We start from the raw sequence: 20422 nt of genomic DNA on the forward strand, positions 1-20422 counted from the left end.
TATAGTAGACTCTGCTAGTTAGTAGAGTTGAGTATCACTAATTAGCACTTTCATGGAGGTAGAGCAAGATAAAGCAAGATTTGAGACCACAAGCTGAACAGCTGCTTAGTGCTCCTTTCTGTCTTTGGCTTTTTCAGCCTTCGGGAGTGTCTTGGATAATAACACTGGATAAATATTTTCATAGAAAAGAGACTGTGAGCTGCTGGCTTAGGGAAGCTTAAAAAATAGCAAAACCAGAGAAGACAGTGTTTCTGATTGCACAATAAAGAAGAGTATAAAATGCTCCCTGGGAACAAGGAGTTCAGCCAGGAAAGAAGACCTTTATCAGAAGTGTTTCTGGCTCTGTTTTGCTGTGTCAAGCAAAAGATATCTTAGGTGATGTGGCTGGCTCTTAAGTGAGTTGCAAGAACACTGGTAGAATGTCTGTATAATGGCTGTGCCATCTCAGATACGCTTCTTTCTGACTTAAGTGATTACCTTACTGAGAGAGTTCTTTGGGAAACAAAAGTGTTTTGAGATTAGCATCTAATTTTTAATTACTGTATTGAACAATGACAGTGAACATGAGAAACTCTTGGACACCTCAGCTGTAAACAGCTGTTCTGATAAATTCAGTTTATTAGAGCCCTTGAAGCTGAAGTTTCTCTTAAGATGTCAAAAATTCAATACAAAAATGTACTGGATTGTTTTATTAGACAAGAAGTACTTTGAAGAGGGAGCAGATTGACTTTGCTGTGTCTGATGGTGCTGGGTTTTACTTCAGCCTCAAGTTGAATGATAAATTGATTTTACTTTCAGACCTTCAGCTGGATTATTCATTAACTGATGAATTCTGTAAAAATCACTTTTTGGTTGGACTGCTTCTGAGGGAGGTGGGCAATGCCTTACAAGAGTTCAGAGATGTGCGGCAGATCGCCATTAGTGTGCTCAAGAATTTGATGATAAAGCATTCTTTTGATGATAGATACGCTACCAGGGTAAGTCTATTGCTATGCTATAATACAAAATAATAAAGATTAGGTGTGCACACATACAGAAAGTCTTTTCTTTCATAGAAGAACCCCGTGTTAGTTTTCAGCAAAGAAAAATTATTTCTGCTCAGACTGTGGCGAAAATTTTATCAAAATCAATCTGTAAATTCCATCTTTTTGCCAAATGAAATGACAGACCTTCTTTTAATATAATTATGTGTGGGGTTTGCATTTTAGCACAGTGTACTCTGACCGCTGTGCCTAAGGTAGTCAGATTTTTTTACAAATGTGTTTTAAGTTCCTAATTGTATTAAATATTAGCTCTTAATACTTTGCAGCTGTCCTTCCATCATCTATTATTTATGAAATGGGTATAATAAAACTAAAAGTCATGGTGGAAAATTTTGAGTGATTTTTAATTTTCTGACTCTTTTTAACATTAGCAGTGGTGTGGAGAAGCCAAAAAATTTGTAATGAAAAATATAATTGATTCATCAAGCTAACATAGTATTACTTTACTTGGTTAGTCTTAGCTGAAATGTCATTAATTTTGGAGTTTTTCTGCATTTTATTCAGACAGTAAATAAAATTTGCTGATCTTCTGTAAATTAGAATGAAATACAGTGATGATCACTGCTTTCACCACTTAGGAATTTATGAATGTGAGCTTTGGCTTGGCAAATATTTATTAAGTGCTCTTTTTTTTTTGTAATTTAGGAGTGAATAGGTTAAAACTAGTTGGTGATTGAAAATTAAAACTAATTTTTTAATGAACTGTTAAACTCTATTTAGGGCCATCAAGCAAGAATAGCCACTATGTATTTGCCACTCTTTGGTCTGCTCATAGAAAATGTTCAGCGGATCAATGTGAAAGATGTGTCTCCATTTCCTGTTAACCCTTCCAGCAATGTGAGTGACAGTTTCTGTTTGGTGTTCTGAATTGTTCTTATTATAATTTGTTGGTAACATGTATAAGAAACACTTCATACTTCTGGCAAGGAAGGAACTTCATAAACTTCAGAATCCTGCAATTTTTCAACATAGTCCAACGCTGAAACAAATGGACCACAAAAGGATTGTTAATTTTTTAGAAATTAGAGAACTTAACCCTAAAGGAGTGTGATTTTGAAAGAGATGTACTGCAAGAGGGCTACAGGAGAATTTATTAAAATGTAATTTGTGAAGGGTATATATGGTTGCACACAGTTGTTGAATCTAAAATATAATTATTCATGTAGTTTACTTCTGTCCTTATCTCGTTGTGTTCCATATAGTATTAAGGAAAAAAACTCACAAACTCTTCCAACGAGATAAATATTTGAAATAAAAGTAATGTGAGTCTTTTGAAATATCTCTTTTATGGTGTTTAAAATTCAATTTCATACTAATTTCTTCCATGTTTCCTGAGATATCTTAAGCTTTGGGGTATCCCAAGCTTGTGCAAATATGTGAACATCTCCGTTCTTTTGAGCATATTTAATAGAAATTAAAATCTAAGGAAGAAATACTTAAGAAATATTCCTCTAGAAGATGTGTCATAGTTACTAAGTCCATAATGTAGGAAAATAATCGCATTTGGCTCTCTTTTCCAAACAGAGCACAAAGGATGATGCGCAGATTTTGCCGACTGCAAGTCAGTTAGTAACACCACAAAAATCAGGAAACACACTGGATAACAATCTTCCTAAAGATCTGTTTGGTGTTATCTCTGGCATTGGTAAGTACTTAAAAAGAAGTAGAATAAAATAATTAAAAAGGAACTGTTTCATTTTTTTAGTCTGTACATGAAATCTATCTTTTGGGATCCTTTGGGGTTTGCTCTTCTTTTTGAAACTAAAGCTATTTTCTGGAGCAGGGCTGCTTTTTTTCCCCTGTCAAAGGTGATAGTTAAGATATAAAAAATGGGAAAGATTCTGTTTTTTTTTAATTAAATAGACATGTTTCTTCATGGAAGTGTGTATGTATTGCTACATATGTTTTTTTATGCATGTACATTATTCTGCGTGTATTTGCTTACATGTACACTTTGCTGAAATTCTAGAATAAGTTTGTCTTCATTAAAAATAACTAAATGGAATTAATTATTTGCCTTCTTAAAAAATATATGGTGATTTAAAAAATCTGACTGAACTATGGAGTGACCTGTGTGTATTGTTTGAGATTTTTATGTTTGGTGTTGTGGTTTTTGTTTTTTTTTCAGCTTCCCCATACACCACATCAACTCCAAATATTAATAGTGTGAGGAATGCTGACTCAAGAGGCTCTCTTATAAGCACAGACTCAGGAAACAGTCTCCCAGAAAGACACAGTGACAAGAGCAATTCCCTTGACAAGGTAAAAAAACAATCCCAAGAAACAAACCAAGATAAACCCTAATGGTGTATTTCTAAAATTTCATCCTAAGTCTCATAGAAGTTAACTTCTCTGATCTCCATTGTTAATGAACTTTATAGCATAACTTCAAAGCAGTATTTTATATAAAACTTTTGCAGAATAATTATCTTGTGAACTCCTTTTGCATTGCTTTTACTGAGCTGTTTCACATAGAATGCAAGAGAATTTCACAAAGAATGCAATCTATTAGCAAATAGATTTTCAGTGTAGAGACAAAAGCAAGCAGTTGTTGTTTCCTTTGCTACAGAAAGGCACTGGATTAAGTGTATTGAAGTTTGCTTGAGAGGATTGAATTCTGGTTATAACAGCTTCTTTGATTTTGCGGAGACAATCACTCCATCTCTTTCTATGCTCAATATACTTAATGTTGAAAAAAACAGTTGTGCTTTCTCTGGGTGATTTCTTTTACCTTCATTTGACTTTTCTAAACCATTTCACTTTAAAGCTGTTACGAATTATGAGCTCTGGCTGCAGTAGCTATGAGGTATTCAGTCCTGTCTTTCTAGAGTTTGGTCGATACTGATCATGTTTCATTTTCTTAGCTCTCGTTGTGCAAGTCACAACATGTTAACCTTTTCCCCTTGACTCTGACATGCCTTCGTGTGGCAGAGAGAGAAGCTTCTCAGAAGGCACTCTGCTCATGCTTTGCGCCCAAACGGAGAAGAAGAAGAAAATTCTCACCCTCCAAAGAAAAACCGTGTTACTATGGATTTTTCACTTCTGACAATCCCAGCTTTGCCAGAGAAAATTTTGCATACTACTTTCTCTCTTCAGTTACAAGAAGTATCTGGTTTTTGTGCTTGGTATAGTTAAGCTTCTGAGTGAAGTGTGTGGTCAGTAGTTTTGCCAATTCTTTGCAACAGTTGAATCTCAAACCCAATAAATGCAATTTGACCATGTAAAATATGTTCAAGTGTCCAACCTGGAGTACAGGCACATGATCTAGTTTAAATATTAAAAATCCAATTGGTTTAAATAACTGCAGAATTTGAGTCTTGGGGTCTTTGATAGAGCTGGAAGTTCCTCTTTGGTATTGACCAAGGTAATAAAGCAGTATCTTGGTATACACTGTTGCTAAATGGCAATGCTGTCATCTATTACTTAGTTGTCATGGTGCTAATTACTAATGTGTAGTGTTTTCACCAAGTAAAAGGGTTTTCAAAGGAGTCAGCATCCTTTGAAAATTCTGCTCTGGTCAGCCAATTTAGGTAACACAGGATTTATGTTTTGCATGCTGTTGATCTTTTCCCCAAATAATAATTAATCCTTGCTTCTTATTTGTTGCTTTCTGAACTTTCTTTTTAGTAGATTAGTTGTTCAGTGCATGTTATCTCCAAGTTTTTGCTCATTGCTTGATATCATTATAGTCAAGAGCCATGTTTTTGTTCTAATTTTCTTTCAGAATAATCTGTAGCATTATGCTTGTGGAATCAGAATAGACTGGAAGTATATTTAAATATGCATACTTTATAGATTTCCAATGTGATTTTAAACTAAGTTTCTGAGTAGCTATTAGTAGTAGTATTCCTATTTTATCTATGTGTATGTTCAACAGTCTTAATGGGAATATTATGTGGTGCTCTGGGCAGTTTCTAAAAGTGTAGGAAACACAAATTCTGTTTCTGCTCTGTCACCCATTGATTGCTCCGTTATAGCACCCAAAAAGTTGTAGAGCAGCACCTCCTTGTTCACCAGAGGTATTTCAAAGATATAGTGTTTGAGGTCTTTAGAATCTGCAATGATCAGGCTTATAGAGATGTCCACTTCCTAAATTACAGTAACTTCTGGCTACTATTCATCATAGTTTCACATTCAGTTTCACTGTGCATCTGTTCAATTACTAGTATTGAGTGATTTACACATTTACTGGTATCAGATTTACTCAGATTATTTTAGGAAAGGAATTTAATGCAACAGAATGCATAAAAAGGGCTCAGCAGTCAATGGTTGTGATTGCTGTGAAATGTTCCTTCATGGTTAGCATGTCTCCTGCTTTCAGTTAGAACCATTCCAGGATGGGTTGTTCTAATGTCACTTTCTGCTTAGTTTGTGAACCCAAGTGCTTTTCTCCCTTGAGTCTACCTTTGAATTTGTAAATTTTTTGTAGCTAGAGTTGTACAGATCAATTGTACCAGACCAATGACTTTAGTAAGAAAACTTTCTAAATGTCTGGTTCATTTCCCATTTGCATAAGTGGCATATTGGATGTGAGAATGGGGCACTATAAAGGGCATAATTTGTACTTGAAACTTGAAAAAGTTTATACAGGATATCTATAAAAGCCTCAGACTGAGTATTTTGTAACACCTGACTGTGTGGAAATTATTCTTTTACACATCTTCGCCCAAAGATCAGTTTATATATTTTTAAAATTTTTATTTTTCTGTTTTGTTTGGTGATACACATTTTGAAAGATTAATTGTAGAGTTGCTTTTTCTTTTTGCACAGATGGTGGTATTGTGGGTTGCTGATAAACTTCCCACAAGTGTAGGATTTACATTAAAAAATTAAACAGGGAGAGGGTTTTGCTTTTATTTGTGTTTGTATGTTGGGGGAGGAGGGGATGGCAAGCACAAGTTTATTGCTCTTCATGTATGTTTTTCTTGAGGTTCTTTAAATTTTGCCTGAGATCTTTAAATGGAACAAATTTTGTAGAGGCAGTTCTGTCTACACTTCAGCATAAAGTGTCTTGAAAAGCAAAGGATGTATATTTACCACCTAACAGTAGCATTTGGTTTTTGAGTATTCAATCTAAGCAGAAGGGTCAGGCTTGATTTCTACAATGTGAGTACCTAGGTATAATTAATTTGTTTAATAATCACTCTTAGGTAACTTTTCTTTTTCTTCCTAGGGGAAAAAAATTGTACCTAGAAGGAATTAAAAACAAGCAAAGCAAAGAGACTTAATTTGGTATACTTTGTGTGTTTTAGTGACCTGTCTCTACATGAAACATTTGTCTCCATTCTGAGATTCCTTTTATGTTGCAGGAATTATTAAAGCAGTTGAAAACAATATAGTTTATTATCAGTTTAAGAACTCTTCAGCCACACTACATCTATTTGCTTTTCAGAACCAACAGAGCAGCACTCTAGGAAGTTCTGTTGTTCGATATGACAAACTTGACCAAGCAGAGATCAAAAGTCTGCTCATGTGTTTCCTTCATATTTTAAGAAGCATGTCAGATGGTAGGTAATTCCTCCTGCTTTTTATAAGTTCAAAGTAATCTGCTGGATTTATGCCTGTTATTTCAATAAGTTTTCAAAATCAGCAGAATATTTTGGGTGTAAGTACCATGATTTACTGCGTTTTTCAAATATGTGTGAGCGCTCAAACTCTGATTGAAACCTTGTAAGGATGAAGTACTCATTATTTATTCAAAGTGCGAGGTCAACTAGAGGACATTTCAAGAAAGTGAATATTTGTGTGCGATTGTACAGTTTGGTTTGGAAAACAGAGGTGAAGAGTAATTCATTGCTCTGTAGAAGTGCCTTGGGCTAGTTCATTCCTCCATTCTACAGAACTTGCTGTGTTACAGGGAGCCAAATTATTTGATTGCTGTATGTATTTCCATTTCTGGAATATGGGCCTATTAGTACTTCTTCATTCTCCTGAGATGTCTGTGAGATGATCCATTGAATTTTTGAAAGGGTCATGTTATCCTGGGGAAGATTACAGAGGTACAGAAATACAGCGTGAATGGCACATCTTATTTGTTTGTTAGGATCATACATTTTGGAATCATCCCTGCCTGTAATCAAGGAAAAAAATAATAAATTTGAATAAAAAAAAAAAAATGTTGGGACCAATCTGTAAAGAAGGAGGTTATAGGACTAACAGTCTGAAATATTCTGAAGTCTTACTTTGTTACAGGGCTGTAGGTACTACAGGCTACACAATTATTACTATGTAAAATATGAAATTGGATGGGAATATTATGGGATAATTAATTAACATCACATTGCAGAAACTCATTTGGAGAATTTATATGTGCATTTGTATAATGAGCTTTAAGGAAAACTTCAAATAGTAATTGTTATCTTTTAAATTACTATTAATTTTCCTAGATGCGTTGTTTACATATTGGAACAAGGCTACAAAATCTGAACTCATGGATTTTTTCACGATTACAGAGTAAGTTTTTGTTGTGCTTGTCATGCAGCTGTATCTTTGGCTGTTCCATTAACAACATATGAGTGTGGATATAAGCATGTGTAAATGTTTTTTATGGTTGTGGGCTTTTTTTAAAATATGACCTGTTCAGAAGTCCTTAACTCGATGTCCACTATTGTATGTCTGTCCAATTCCATGATAGTTTCTGGAATCAGGCTATACAGAAGGGATCTCAGGGAGTTCTTGAACAACAAGTAGTGCTCAGAGTGTTGCAGTGCTCTTGGAAGAGGAACCAATTGTCTTGATACCTTTCTGCATTAAAATGCATCTTTTAGCATCAGCTGTTAAATAGGGAATATATGGTTGCATAGCAAAACTGATTGAATTGCGTGACTTCAGAACCATGCTCCTAGCATTGCTCATGTGTCCTCTGCTATTGTCTAAGGGAGTAGATACAGGATGAGTCCACTATTTGTTACCATCAGCTTACACTTCACCTGAAAAACTTAGAATCTAAAAGACAAGAAGATATCAGAAAGGGGAATTGAGGTTATTTTGTGCTCAGAATGACAAGTTTGGGGAAGGTAAACATCATTCTGACTTTGCAAGTTGGAGACAGCTAAGCTATTCAAGGTCTCAAAAAATGGAGCTGAGTTGAAGAGGCATTAAGGCAGCCTTTTCTCTTGCTCTCAGCTGTCACATGGAAGACAGATCCTGAAAACTGGCTTTCATTTTGGCTTTACACTTGAAAGAATAACTTTTAGAACATCTTAATGGAGGAAAAAGGGCTGTTATGTTGTTTCTGTATTGTCGTAATAAATACTTACTTTGTGAAAAGAGTAAAATATGAGTATTACAGCCTTCACTCACACCACTTCTCTTGATTTGAAAATATGACTTCTACTTAATTAGTCATTAGTGTTGTGCACTTATCAGTAATATAGATTAATTTTTTAATGAAATTGTTTTGTTGTTAATTTGTCTTTGTCATCATCTTGTTATAAAAGCATGTTTCCTTTTGAAAATAGTTCTTTCAGAAACCCTTTTGTTCTCCTAGAATCTGGAGACCTTAAATAAAACCCAGCAAAACGAAAAAAGTCAGTTAGTAACTGAGTTTAGGCTGGGGTGAAGGGAAGGAAATGTTTTACCCTTATTTTGAATGCTTACACATAATTTACAAAAATTGTGTAAATAGGCAATGTCTGGTTATCTCTTTGCTTCCCTCTTCCATGTTAGTTACCCTGGCTTGTTGCCCATTTGTAAATAAGTGTGGCTGTAAGACGTTTACCTTCCTTGGCTTGGGGTCTGGAAGGGAATTTTAAGGCTGGGAGAAATAAAGAATTTTTATGATGTAAGAGTTTAATGTTAACAATAACTGTTGAATAACTCCAGCGAACATAAATCTAGAAGAGGTTTTTTTTTAAGTGTGGCTTCTTTGACTTGTGTTCTCTGCAGAGTGTGCTTACATCAGTTCCAGTACATGGGAAAACGATACATAGCCAGGTACTGTGTGGAATTTAAATTTTACTGTCTTGTTTGCTAATAATTACACTGTGTAAGACGTGCCTTGAACCTCTATAACAAATAAATTGCACAAGTAGAAGAGTTATTGTGAAATGATGCATAAGATTTTGGAGTAAGTAACTGGTTACCGTATTAACTATTGTGTATCCTGTCTGGAAGTCTGGTATTTGTTTACAAATGAACTGTGAGCTATTTGTCAATGACGACTTTCAAATCCACCCCTTAATTGCTATCTCTTACAGCATTTATTCCTTGAAATAATGTGTTTGGGAAAGAACTTTTATGATGTTTTGCTTATTCAGTTGACCATAAAACCATGTAAATTGAAGTGTTGTAGAAATTTTCTATGTATAGTGTTTATACTTGAAGGTGAGTAGTGAACATTCCAATGCTGCTGTTTTTAAATTTTAAGTCTGAAGAAAATACATGGGAATCAAAAACTTGTATTAATTTATTTTAATATCTTTGCATTAATTTTTTTAATGCAAAGTTGTTTTTAATGGAATAAAATATAGCAACTTCTTTAGGCCTTGCACTGTGATTGACGTGGTAATACTGTTATAATTAAACTGGTTTGGTTAAAATACTGGCCCTCTTCAACTCAGTGAGAAAGTTGTTGCTGACTTTGGATGGTAATGCATTCTAACTATAATGTTAGGTATTTTTTGTTTTAATTTAGATTATGTGAATCCTCTTCAACAAACTTGACTATCTCCTTTGAGATTTTTCTGGGTGGCAGAAAAAAAAAGTTCACATAACCTAAAAAAACTCAAAAATAAATCTGGCTTTCTTGAGATTTTGATTGTAATCTTTGTGTTCAAATGTACATCAAACTCTGGATTTACAGGAGTCTATAATTTTCAGACTTTTTGTAAAAATTCTTCCAACTGCTTTGTTTGACTAGCTTGTAGAGGACACTACCACACTTCCTTTTCATTTACTGATCACCTGGTCTGTGTGCTGCATGTTAATGTTTAAAATGTTGAGCTATTGAAAGCATCTGGTGTTGTGAATTTTCCCAGTGAATGTAACTTTCATGTCTTTCACATTGTCACTACACTGAAGTATAGCACAATCAATGCACGCACTCTTAAAATACACAAATGGCAGAGAATGAAAGGGAACAGGGAATTCTGCAGTTCGAGCACTGGTTTTCATTTTTCAGCTCTGGTGGTGGTACACAATAGGAAGTTAGCCTGTTCTGATTGCTAACACAGATCACTTCTCTGTTTTCTTCATTTAATTGCTGCAAATTTAACAAAGTCTATGGCTCTTCTCCCTTCCTGCTTGGGTAAGAAGTATATGATACTATCTCAGTAAATTCCTGCTCTCCTGTTGCATGTGTGCTTACTAATTTTACTGCTGTGTGTCCTAACTTTTTTGCTAAAATTTATGCAATCGAAATAGAGTTTTGGGTTCTGAATATTTTCAGAATATTTATGTTTTCAAATTATTTTTTTTCAAAAGCCCTGAAGTAAATTTAGCACTTCAAGAGTGGCTGCTTTTGTGCTTTTGCTTTCATGCTTTGAGGTTTTAAGAAAGAGTTTGCTGTGATGCTTTTTTTTAAGCTACCTATTTTTGTTTTATAAAGAAAACAGTGAATAGGTTGCATTACAATTCTTTCTATAAAACTTCTTGTGCTTAACTAACAGCACTTCCTTTCTTGCTGCAGTTTGACATGTCTAACTTTTGCTTCTATCCCATTTCACCCATCTTGCAGGAACCAGGAGGGGTTAGGATCCATAGTTCATGATCGAAAATCTCAGACATTGCCTGTTTCCCGTAACAGAACAGGAATGATGCATGCCAGATTGCAGCAGCTGAGCAGCCTGGATAACTCTCTCACTTTTAACCACAGTAAGTCTCATGACATGGTAACATCTGTCATCCTCAACCAGTACCACAACACCACAGACAGGTCCCAGAGCCACACCAGTGCATCCCAGTGACTTTTACTGTTCCAGGTCAAACGAATAGCTGGAAGCAGTCGATGGTCTGTTCTCTGCTTTGTGATAGAACAATCACTGCTGGCTGATGCCACAACATGGAGTATGGTTAACTACAGTGTATCCTAAAACTATATTTTAGTATTTTCTTTTAGCTACGTATGCTTCAAACTTGTGCTGCACACAGTTACAAAATGTATTTTTTTTTCTATTTGCTTTATTAAGCTTCAATTTGTTTCTCCTACATGGTCTTATAAATTACTAGTCTAAAATTAAGTATATGTATTCTGACCATATCTCCATGTTTTGACATCCCCTAAGGAGAAATAAGTTTCTTAGAATTTCTACAAAGATTATGAGCCCATTATTTAGTTTGTCTGGAAGTAAAAAAGCGTCCAATAATGAAGTGATTTTTCTGTTTTCAGTGTGAGAAAGATATCAAGTATTCTTGGAATTTCTGTAGACAATGGTAAGATTTAATCAGGTTGAAGTCAGCTTGTATAGACTGCATTGAAAACTAAATCTGCTTGTGGCCTATCTTTTTAAACATTCTGCTTCTAAATTGCAATATACTGTATGTAAAGTATTCTAAAGCACCATTTTTCAATTTTCAGCTTCAAAAAACAATGAAACTGGTTGACTAATTCAGTAAAATACAGCACTGGTACTGAAAAGATTTGTGTGCAGAAAAACAATTATTTGAGTTAACTGTATTTTCACTGTGTTCATTCTTTGATTTCTCAAAGCATATCTAACTGTCCCTTAAAATCTTTTAGCTCTTCTTCTGTAATACAAAGCAAAACTTAGCCTAATTGCACAAGACTTACCACAGTCTTGTGTAAAAGTGAAAAAGCACAAAACCTCTCTATTCATAAATACATTATCACATCTGTTGAAATGTGATTGCTTGCTTTTAAAATATCAGACAAGTATGTCTGTGGAAATTACTTTTTTTTCCCTTGCAGTCAGTCTCCTAGTGGTGTATCATCATAATTTCTACATGGTTGTTGATACACAAAAGAAAGCCTTTACATAATGTGGCTACACGTTTGATACAGTTTAATACTTTGAAGATAAAGAGTGGTTTACAAAAAAAACCTCTGAGAAACATAACATGTCCCTGTGCAAAGAGATTTCATGCTTTCAGAAATTGGCAATGTTTACTGATATTTTAGGAAACAGTGAGCTGAAAGATTTTAAAAAATGCATGCATATGTTAAAATAAACTTTCTGTTCTTTTCCAACTGAAGGAAATTATGAAGGAAGGTGTTTTATTGAGATAACTTTGTCTAAACTGACAATAGGTGTTTTTTTTAATGGACAGTTAATAAATATCAGGATATTACACATTGTATTAACCAAGGTTTTACAAATTGAAAACATGTTGTTGTATAAATCACATCAAGTGTGAAATTGATTTTTATATCTTTGATCTTGTTGTTAACTTCCAGTTTTGTTTATGTGTCAGTCTGCCTCTATCATGTATCCAAAGTAGCATTCAGAGCTTGAATAGTTTTGTAAATATTTTGTGTGAGATACATAAAGAAAGGAAATGTCTGGTGGAAATAGTTGCTTTACTTGTTTCTAAAATCAAGATTCTTTGGGCAGATAGTTGTCTATTAGTAAGTTATAAACTTATTTTCTCCCTTTCTAACCACCTAAGCTAGAAAGAGAACTGAAATACTGGTATAAGTGATACCTTTAATCTCTGAGAAATTTCACTATAGTTTTGTGCTTAAAGAAAGAACGTATAAATCTGAAGAAACTGGTAGTTATGGGTATGCATGCATAGTTCAGCCAGGGAAGCAAGAAAGTGCAGAAAGAAGTGGCCAGATGTCATTATAGAAGAGTATGGCATTTCTTCTGTTCTTTATTTCATCTCAGCAAGTTTGTCATCCTTGTCATTGATTTAGTGATGCTAAGTTGTCTGTAAATCTAACATATAAACATAACCCAGACCAAATTTTCATAAAGCAATCCAGTCATGTTTGTCGATCTGGTGCTTAATGACCAGTGAGGGAACATAAGTGACACATTATTATCAGTGCTGAAGCAGGATATGTTTTTAAAATTATTAAAATACACTATGGAGCTGGAAGTGATAGAATGTTTTATTAAATATGGAGGCATTGCATTGGATTGCTACAAGAGCAGAATTCATTTACTCGGGTGTTAAACTGCAGGATTGTATTCCTTCAACTCTTACTATTTTGTATTTTTATCCTGGTTGACTTGTGATTAACTTTGAGACCATTGTAACATCACTAAATTGCCAGAATTACATATTTTCATCTGTAACTTCATCCTACTGCAGTACTTACCAATATATGTGTGTAAACACATATATATATAACTGTGTAGCTTTATATATATATATATATATGCATGTGTATAAACATGTACATATGTATGAAATACCACAGAGTTTTTAACTGCTGTTTAATGCTTCTGTTGTTGAAATTCTTACTTAATATATTTTATGATCCTGTGCAAATTATGTTATGAATAATTATCTGACCATATTTGAAACTATTTAAATGCATATTTTCCTGTATTGAATACTAACTTCTGTCAGGCTTTTTACTTGTTAATCTTTTCCTAGTTCAGCAAGTCTTTTGGAAATAAGGAACATTTAAATAAGTGTATCCAGCATTTACACTTCATTTGGAATTTCTGTAGGCTATGGCCATTCAGATGCAGATGTCCTTCACCAGTCTTTACTTGAAGCAAATGTTGCCACTGAAGTTTGCATTACAATTCTGGACACTCTATCATTATTCACAATGGCTTTTAAGGTTTGTTCATGACTTGGTGTTAACTTTTTCTATAAGTATCTTTGAGAAGAAGTAATTTTTAAAACTGTTTTTTAAATTACATTTTTATAGTCTAGTTAAATAGCATTACTATTTTTAGCTTCTCTAGCACTGTATTTTATTATTTCCATGTAATACTGATAATATCTCACAGCAAAATGCTTTGGCTTCAGCTGCACATCATACACCAGCAGTAATCTATGGGAAAAGCTCCTTCCTCAGTCTAACTTAAAAATTGTTCTAGAAGCTTTAGTGTCTACCTAATATTAGTGGTGAAAGTGGCTTTTAAAGGCCATGTGAGGTGAAAGATCTTTGGCAGAACCATAATTGGACACTCTCAGACTTTCATATTGAGCTTGGCTACTTATTATAGTAATGCACTCCTTAATAGTGCTTTGTGTGTTCCTCTTGTGTAACTTTTTTCCATTTGTCCACTAATAAGACTTCTTTTAGTTGTATCAGTTGCTGTAGCTCTCCTGTGGAATCTTTATATAGCATACTCACTTACTTACCCCTCTTGGCTGTTTTTCTGAGGTTTTCCAGACTTTAAAATAGAAGCCATTAAAAAAGAGAGATGACAACTCTAGCTTGTTTTTCATTTTATTAGGGCAGTGTATCCAGATTCTTGCTTGAAGATTCAAATTTAGTGCATTATTTTAATCTAGTTAAGAAAACATGACCTTATTTACAATTAATTTCTTTTTCTGGTAATTTAATTAATAGAGTTTAGGGACAGTTCTGTCCACAGACCTGGTGACAGAACTGAAAATTAAGATACCTAGCTATAAAGATGTAAAGAGGAATTAACACTAATCCTTTAATTATTAACCCATCATGCTTGGAATGACAATCCTTCAAGGTTATCTATGTGTTGTATATTGAGAAAGAGTATGTCAGAATAGTCTCAAAGCTCCAAACAAAACTGATAGGAGATTCAGAATCAGGAGCTTCTATTCAATAAACTGCACTAAAATACATAAAATCAGAGTCATGTGATGTTTTGGGTAGTAACGGACTTCTAGAGATCTTCTAGTTCAACCTTTCTGCACGGACAGAGACAACTTCCACGAGGCCAGGTTGCTCAAAGCCCCATCCAGCCTGGCCTTGAAAGACCTTTCCAAGGAAGTGAGCATCCTCTCCTTCCCAGGGCAACCTGTCCCTCAGCACTCTCACTGTAGAAAATATCCCCCTCATGTCCAGTCTGAAGCCACCCTCTTCCACTCCTTTTGGGGGCCTGTGTACTGTAATGAAAAGAGCAGAGTGCACCAAGCTGAGCTTGCAGAAGTGGAAAGACCTTGCAGAATCACCTTGTAGTAGGAGATGCTGCTATGACAAAATTCCCCCGTCTGAGCTGCTAAAGCCAGTGTAAGCAAAGTCTGTTAATAGTTTGAGCGTGCCCCTCAAAAAGCTATTAATAGTAATGGATTTAATTAACCACTGATAAAAACAGTTGTGTTCTATAAGTCTATTCAGAAGGCAGCACTTCCTTTCTAAGCAAAATTAGTGAAGTGCTGGAAATACCTCATTAGAATTCAAGTATGTCTCTGTTATTAAACATCTTGTTAGTGCCACAGAGGTTATATTTTTTAAATGTCCTGCTTTTTGATGATCTGTATATATTCTTAGAGTAGTTTACATGTATTGCTGTACAAAACTCCTAAATTCTTGCTATTGTTTTAAAGAATCAGCTACTGACTGATCATGGACATAATCCACTGATGAAGAAAGTATTTGATGTATACCTCTGCTTCCTTCAAAAGAATCAGTCTGAAACAGCATTGAAAAATGTATTCAGTGCTTTAAGGGCACTTATTTACAAGGTAAGAAGTTTAAGAAAATTCATCTTCAAGTACTTGTCCAGTTCTTTAGTTAACAATATATTTAAGGACTAACATTCCAAAATAAAATTGATGAATAAGGACTGATCGATCTCAGCAGTGTGGAATGCTTGTCCTTTGATTTGCTGGAAAAATAATTTTGTGTCATGAGCAACTCTTAACTCTTCTTTTTTCTACAGTTTGAGCATATGAATATATTTGTGTTTTTCTTGACATGCTTATTTTATCAAGATCTGACTAGCTTTAATGAATAAATTCTTTGTTTTGTTCTTTTTCTTCAGTTTCCTTCCACATTTTATGAAGGTAGAGCTGATATGTGTTCTGCACTGTGCTATGAAATTCTGAAGTACTGTAATTCCAAGCTGAGTTCAATTCGTAATGAAGCTTCACAGTTACTGTACTTTTTGATGAGAAATAATTTTGACTACACGGGGAAGAAGTCATTTGTTCGAACACATCTGCAAGTTAGTACATCTTTTTTTTTTGTTTTTTTAATAATGTATATACACAGTTGCATACAATATGCTAAGCCCTGTCAGATAAAGATATTAAAGAATTTATTTGGGGTTCAAGCAAGGCTGGTGCTAAGAGTAAGAAGATGCCCATAAAAATATATTCATTATGAGGAAATACTTAGAAACAGTTGGATGACCCTGTGTTTTGTAGGAAATAAATTTTATTTGTGAGTGCAAACATTCTGTTTTGTAGATGTTATTTTGTTTGTTGAATGGTGCACCCTGTTGCATCTGAAGAAGGAAAAGAATGCAGCAGCATGCACATAATAGTCTAAAATAAAACAAATAATTAGAAACTGTGTGTCCTGACAAAGCTGGGAATGGCTAGTTCACCTAGCAGTCAGTCATGTGTCTTGAATTTACACAAGGCTTTTTTATCTTGTCTATGTAATTGAACAAGTAACTGGGGAAAAAAAAACCCTAAACATTCTTTTATTTAGGATAATAATTTTTCAATTAAAAAGAGCCAAACTTCTTTTGTAATTGCTTCATAGGTACATCTCAAGGGTATTTCATGAAATATGCACTAACAATAGATATTTGTTTCTGTCAAGGTTATTATTTCAGTAAGTCAGTTAATTGCTGATGTGGTTGGAATTGGAGGAACTAGATTTCAGCAGTCTCTTTCCATCATCAACAATTGTGCCAATAACGACAGAATTATTAAGGTCTGTTTTTATTCTTATTTCCATACCGTAGAAGGATGCTTGAAGACTCTTTCATAGCACCTTTTCCAGTTATGTTTTATCATTTTGTTGTGCAGTGACTAGGAAATCATAGTAACTAACCTGACTTTTCCATGTTTCAGCACACTACCTTCCCTTCTGACGTTAAGGATTTAACCAAACGGATCCGTACTGTACTGATGGCTACGGCTCAGATGAAGGAACATGAGAATGATCCAGAAATGCTTGTAGACCTCCAGTACAGCTTGGCAAAGTCTTACGCGAGTACACCTGAACTGAGGAAGACGTGGTTAGACAGCATGGCAAGGATCCATGTTAAAAATGGAGATCTTTCAGAGGTAAGAGAAAAAAAAAATCAAATTAGTTTTAGTTCTGTCATAAGCAAAAGCTTATCTTTATAGAAAGGGAATGTACTATATGTAGTTGTTAGCATGTAACATAATAAATATTTTTAATAATCTTCGAATTACCAGATTGATTTCAATAGCTGATAAGTTTCTACCCAAGTACATCTGTAAGTAATTTCTGGTTATTAATGTAAGGAACATGTTTAACTGCTATAGCTGACACACTGCTAAGAATGGAATGCACAATGCAAGCCATGGAAGAGAGGCCTTTTTCTTAAAAATATCTTTGTTATTACTTGCTTAAACCCTTAAAGCCACTCCTTGAATTCCTGTCCAGTTGCCTTTACAGAATTAGCTTGATTTTATTCCAAATTACTTAATAAAAACAGCTCCTAATGTTTTTAAAACTTAGAAATATTTTTGGTGTTGTTTGAAAAAAAGGAAAGCTTTCTGATTTTACTGTGCTCTTAAAATACTCAGTTCTAGCAAAAAGGAGATTTGGGTGTGGGGATTGTTATATGTCTTAATGAAATATTACCATTTTAGCTGGATACAGATTAATTTTGTCTCTTTCTGGTAGGCTTTTCCATCTGAAAGTAAGTTGCTTTGTATGAAATCATTGCATTTCATAAACATCTGTTAAAATGAGCATCATGTAAGCAAGTAAAGATCTCCAAGAAAATAGGAGGTGCTATCTTCCTAACTCAATTCTTAGTACTAGAATTCTCTTCTTCTACATGGTAGCAGCACAGAAGGCTACAATACACATTACTCTATTTTTAGCTTGTCTTTTGAACTGAACAGCATCAGCTATCTAAGTCCTTTTCAGAACTAAAATATTTTTTTTTATTAAAATCTTAGAATCTTTGACTGTGCAACTAGATGGGGAGGTCTGCAAATCATCAAGTTCAAGTCAATGCAAAGTATGAATTAGAATTTTCAGTGGATTCTTACCTTTTTGCTCCACCTTCATTGTTTGAGGTTGTGCAGTCTCCCTGTTTAAGTGTTCAGCTGGTAGTTACAGTTAGAGTGATACTTTGCTGTAAGTCTAAACCTTTTTAATAAAACAAGAATATCAAATCTTCTCTTTTTTTGGTTCTTTCTGTGGAGAAAAGTGGTCAGTGTCAAATCCAGTAAAAAACTCAGATATCTAAAAATTACTCTCTTCTTTTTTTTTTAATCTCGTCTCCTTTTTTTTCTCTTTTCCAAACTGCACCAACCAAATTCCTTCAAATTCCAGTCATAGGTCAGATCTCTATTGCTGCTTTCAAATGGCATGTCACCAGTTTCTTCTGCATTTTTCTTGGTCTGGAGCCAGAAACCAGACAAAGCAGGTTAGCAGAAGGGCGACCAAATGTTGAGTAGAATCATAAATAGCTTAACACTTAAAATACCTCCCCCCCAAAAAAAGAGATTTGCTTGTTTTTATTACAGCATGATGTTCCCTCCATGTCATTTGTGACCCAAATCACTCTTAGATTGTGAATTGCTGTCCGTGCCACTCAGTGCTCTGATTAAGGAGGAGTGAGTGCACTTGCAAAATTACTGTTTTACACAAATGAGATGAAGAATTCTTACAGTAGTCATAGAATATCTCCTGCAAAGCAGGAAAAAAGGAAAACTGAAGAAATTGTCTTGTACTGTTGCTCTCCTTATATACCTTGTTTTTAATGGTCCCATTTTAATTGTTTTTTTAAAAGACTACTACTGTTTCTGTTTTAGGCAGCAATGTGCTATGTCCATGTAGCAGCACTGGTTGCAGAATATCTCACACGAAAAGGTATGATTTCAAAATCTTATTTTAATATATTCAAATATATATTTTTTATTAGAGTTTGGGAAAATCAATCATTTCCTTGAGGAAATTGTAGCTATTTCAGTATTCACCAGGGAAAGAATTCTGACCTAAGCAGGTAGTATACTCAAATACTTAAGAGTATACTTGCATATCTAAGGGGCAGCATTTCAGATAAAAGCAAAGTAAAATTTTTGAAAAGTAAAAATTTTTATTTTACACCAGAGCTTCTAATAGCTCAAATCAGATCCTTTCTAAAGCAAAGTTATCTGTGAATATTCGTGTTCTGCAAGTAGTCATTCTCTCACTGCCTCTAGGGAAACCTGGAATTGCCAGAGGAGTCAAAATAAATGTGTACAAATTTTCAGGTGTTCAATCAGTGATAATAGTGCTCAGGATGTTTCACCTTGCTGTAGTATATTCTGTGGAATTAGAATTAGAATAGACTGGAAAAAATGGCATGCCAGGTCCTGCCCCTGTATGCAGTTCAGCATGACTTCATGGCAGCTTAATTAAATACTGCAAAAGTTACCTTGAGTATCTTACATGTAGGGTGGAGTAGATTAGACACAAATTTAAGATAAAGTAGGAAGATTTAGACACTACTTAGTTTGATATGTAAAGGTCCAGATACTAACATTTTTGAGTCTTTTAAAACCCATTTGTACATTCACAATAATGTCATTGTATTTTAATCATGTAGCTGATCTATTTCTTTATTTATTTTGTGGTAGGTATATTTAAACATGGCTTCTACTTCATCCACAATCACAAAATGGCCCAATGTTATCCTGCTGGAGAAAATTAAATTTGCCTATATTTCTTTTTCAATGACAGGGATGTTTAGGCAAGGTTGTACTGCTTTCAGGGTAATCACACCAAACATAGATGAAGAGGCTTCAATGATGGAGGATGTTGGAATGCAAGATGTTCACTTCAATGAAGTAAGTAAATATAAAAAAGTTAAAATGTACATACATGGAAGGGCTGAGGATTTTTTGCAAATTTCATGTTTTAGACTAGAGAATTACTGATATGAATGATACAATAATTGTTTTCTGATCTGCCATTCATACCCTAAGCTGAAATAAAAAATTCTGTGAGGTGTCCCAGATTTAGAGAATTTACTATATACATGTATTTTAAATATAGTGCTAGCACATCATTTTACTGACACCAGACTCATGTCCATGTGTTTTTTCTGGCTTAAGTTTCCCTCCTTGCATCCTTGCTGATCCACCTGTTCTGGCTTTACAGTAAATTTCACTAGTAAGCAGCCTATATGAAAATATTATGAACAATCTTGTTTTATGAAAAGCTGTGTCTGCACTATGTATTTGCTGGTGTAATTGTGGAAGAGAGGGACAGACCACTTCTGGCAGCAGTCATGTTGGAAAACCCCCTGGTTTGTAAGCATAATTATACAACAGAAATACTTTTCTTCTGTGTTTTAATTAGTGTATGGCAAAGCTGTATGACAATA

General features: G+C 34.4%; 1 protein-coding gene across 21 annotated transcripts in view; it reads left to right on the forward strand.

Moving 5' to 3' along the window:
* Nucleotides 1-20422, forward strand: part of DOCK9 (dedicator of cytokinesis 9) — a 110721-nt gene that overhangs the window by 78525 nt on the left and 11774 nt on the right. For 12 of the 21 annotated variants that reach the window (XM_015633473.3, XM_015633498.3, XM_015633539.3 and 9 more), the window contains 15 exons: nt 799-977; nt 1764-1880; nt 2568-2688; nt 3172-3305; nt 6436-6550; nt 7430-7496; nt 8931-8978; nt 10720-10856; nt 13625-13740; nt 15441-15578; nt 15878-16060; nt 16666-16779; nt 16920-17135; nt 18867-18924; nt 19777-19883. In XM_015633473.3, coding sequence (XP_015488959.1) covers nt 799-977; nt 1764-1880; nt 2568-2688; nt 3172-3305; nt 6436-6550; nt 7430-7496; nt 8931-8978; nt 10720-10856; nt 13625-13740; nt 15441-15578; nt 15878-16060; nt 16666-16779; nt 16920-17135; nt 18867-18924; nt 19777-19883 — 1850 coding nt within the window. Of the gene's footprint in view, nt 1-798; nt 978-1763; nt 1881-2567; nt 2689-3171; nt 3306-6435; nt 6551-7429; nt 7497-8930; nt 8979-10719; nt 10857-11370; nt 11415-13624; nt 13741-15440; nt 15579-15877; nt 16061-16665; nt 16780-16919; nt 17136-18866; nt 18925-19776; nt 19884-20422 lie in introns of all 21 variants that reach the window. The other 9 variants (XM_015633578.3, XM_015633521.3, XM_033514030.1 and 6 more) reach the window with 2 other exon arrangements.

The sequence above is a fragment of the Parus major genome, chromosome 1 (assembly GCF_001522545.3).
Source record: "Parus major isolate Abel chromosome 1, Parus_major1.1, whole genome shotgun sequence".
In the NCBI taxonomy this organism is placed as follows: Eukaryota; Metazoa; Chordata; class Aves; order Passeriformes; family Paridae; genus Parus; species Parus major.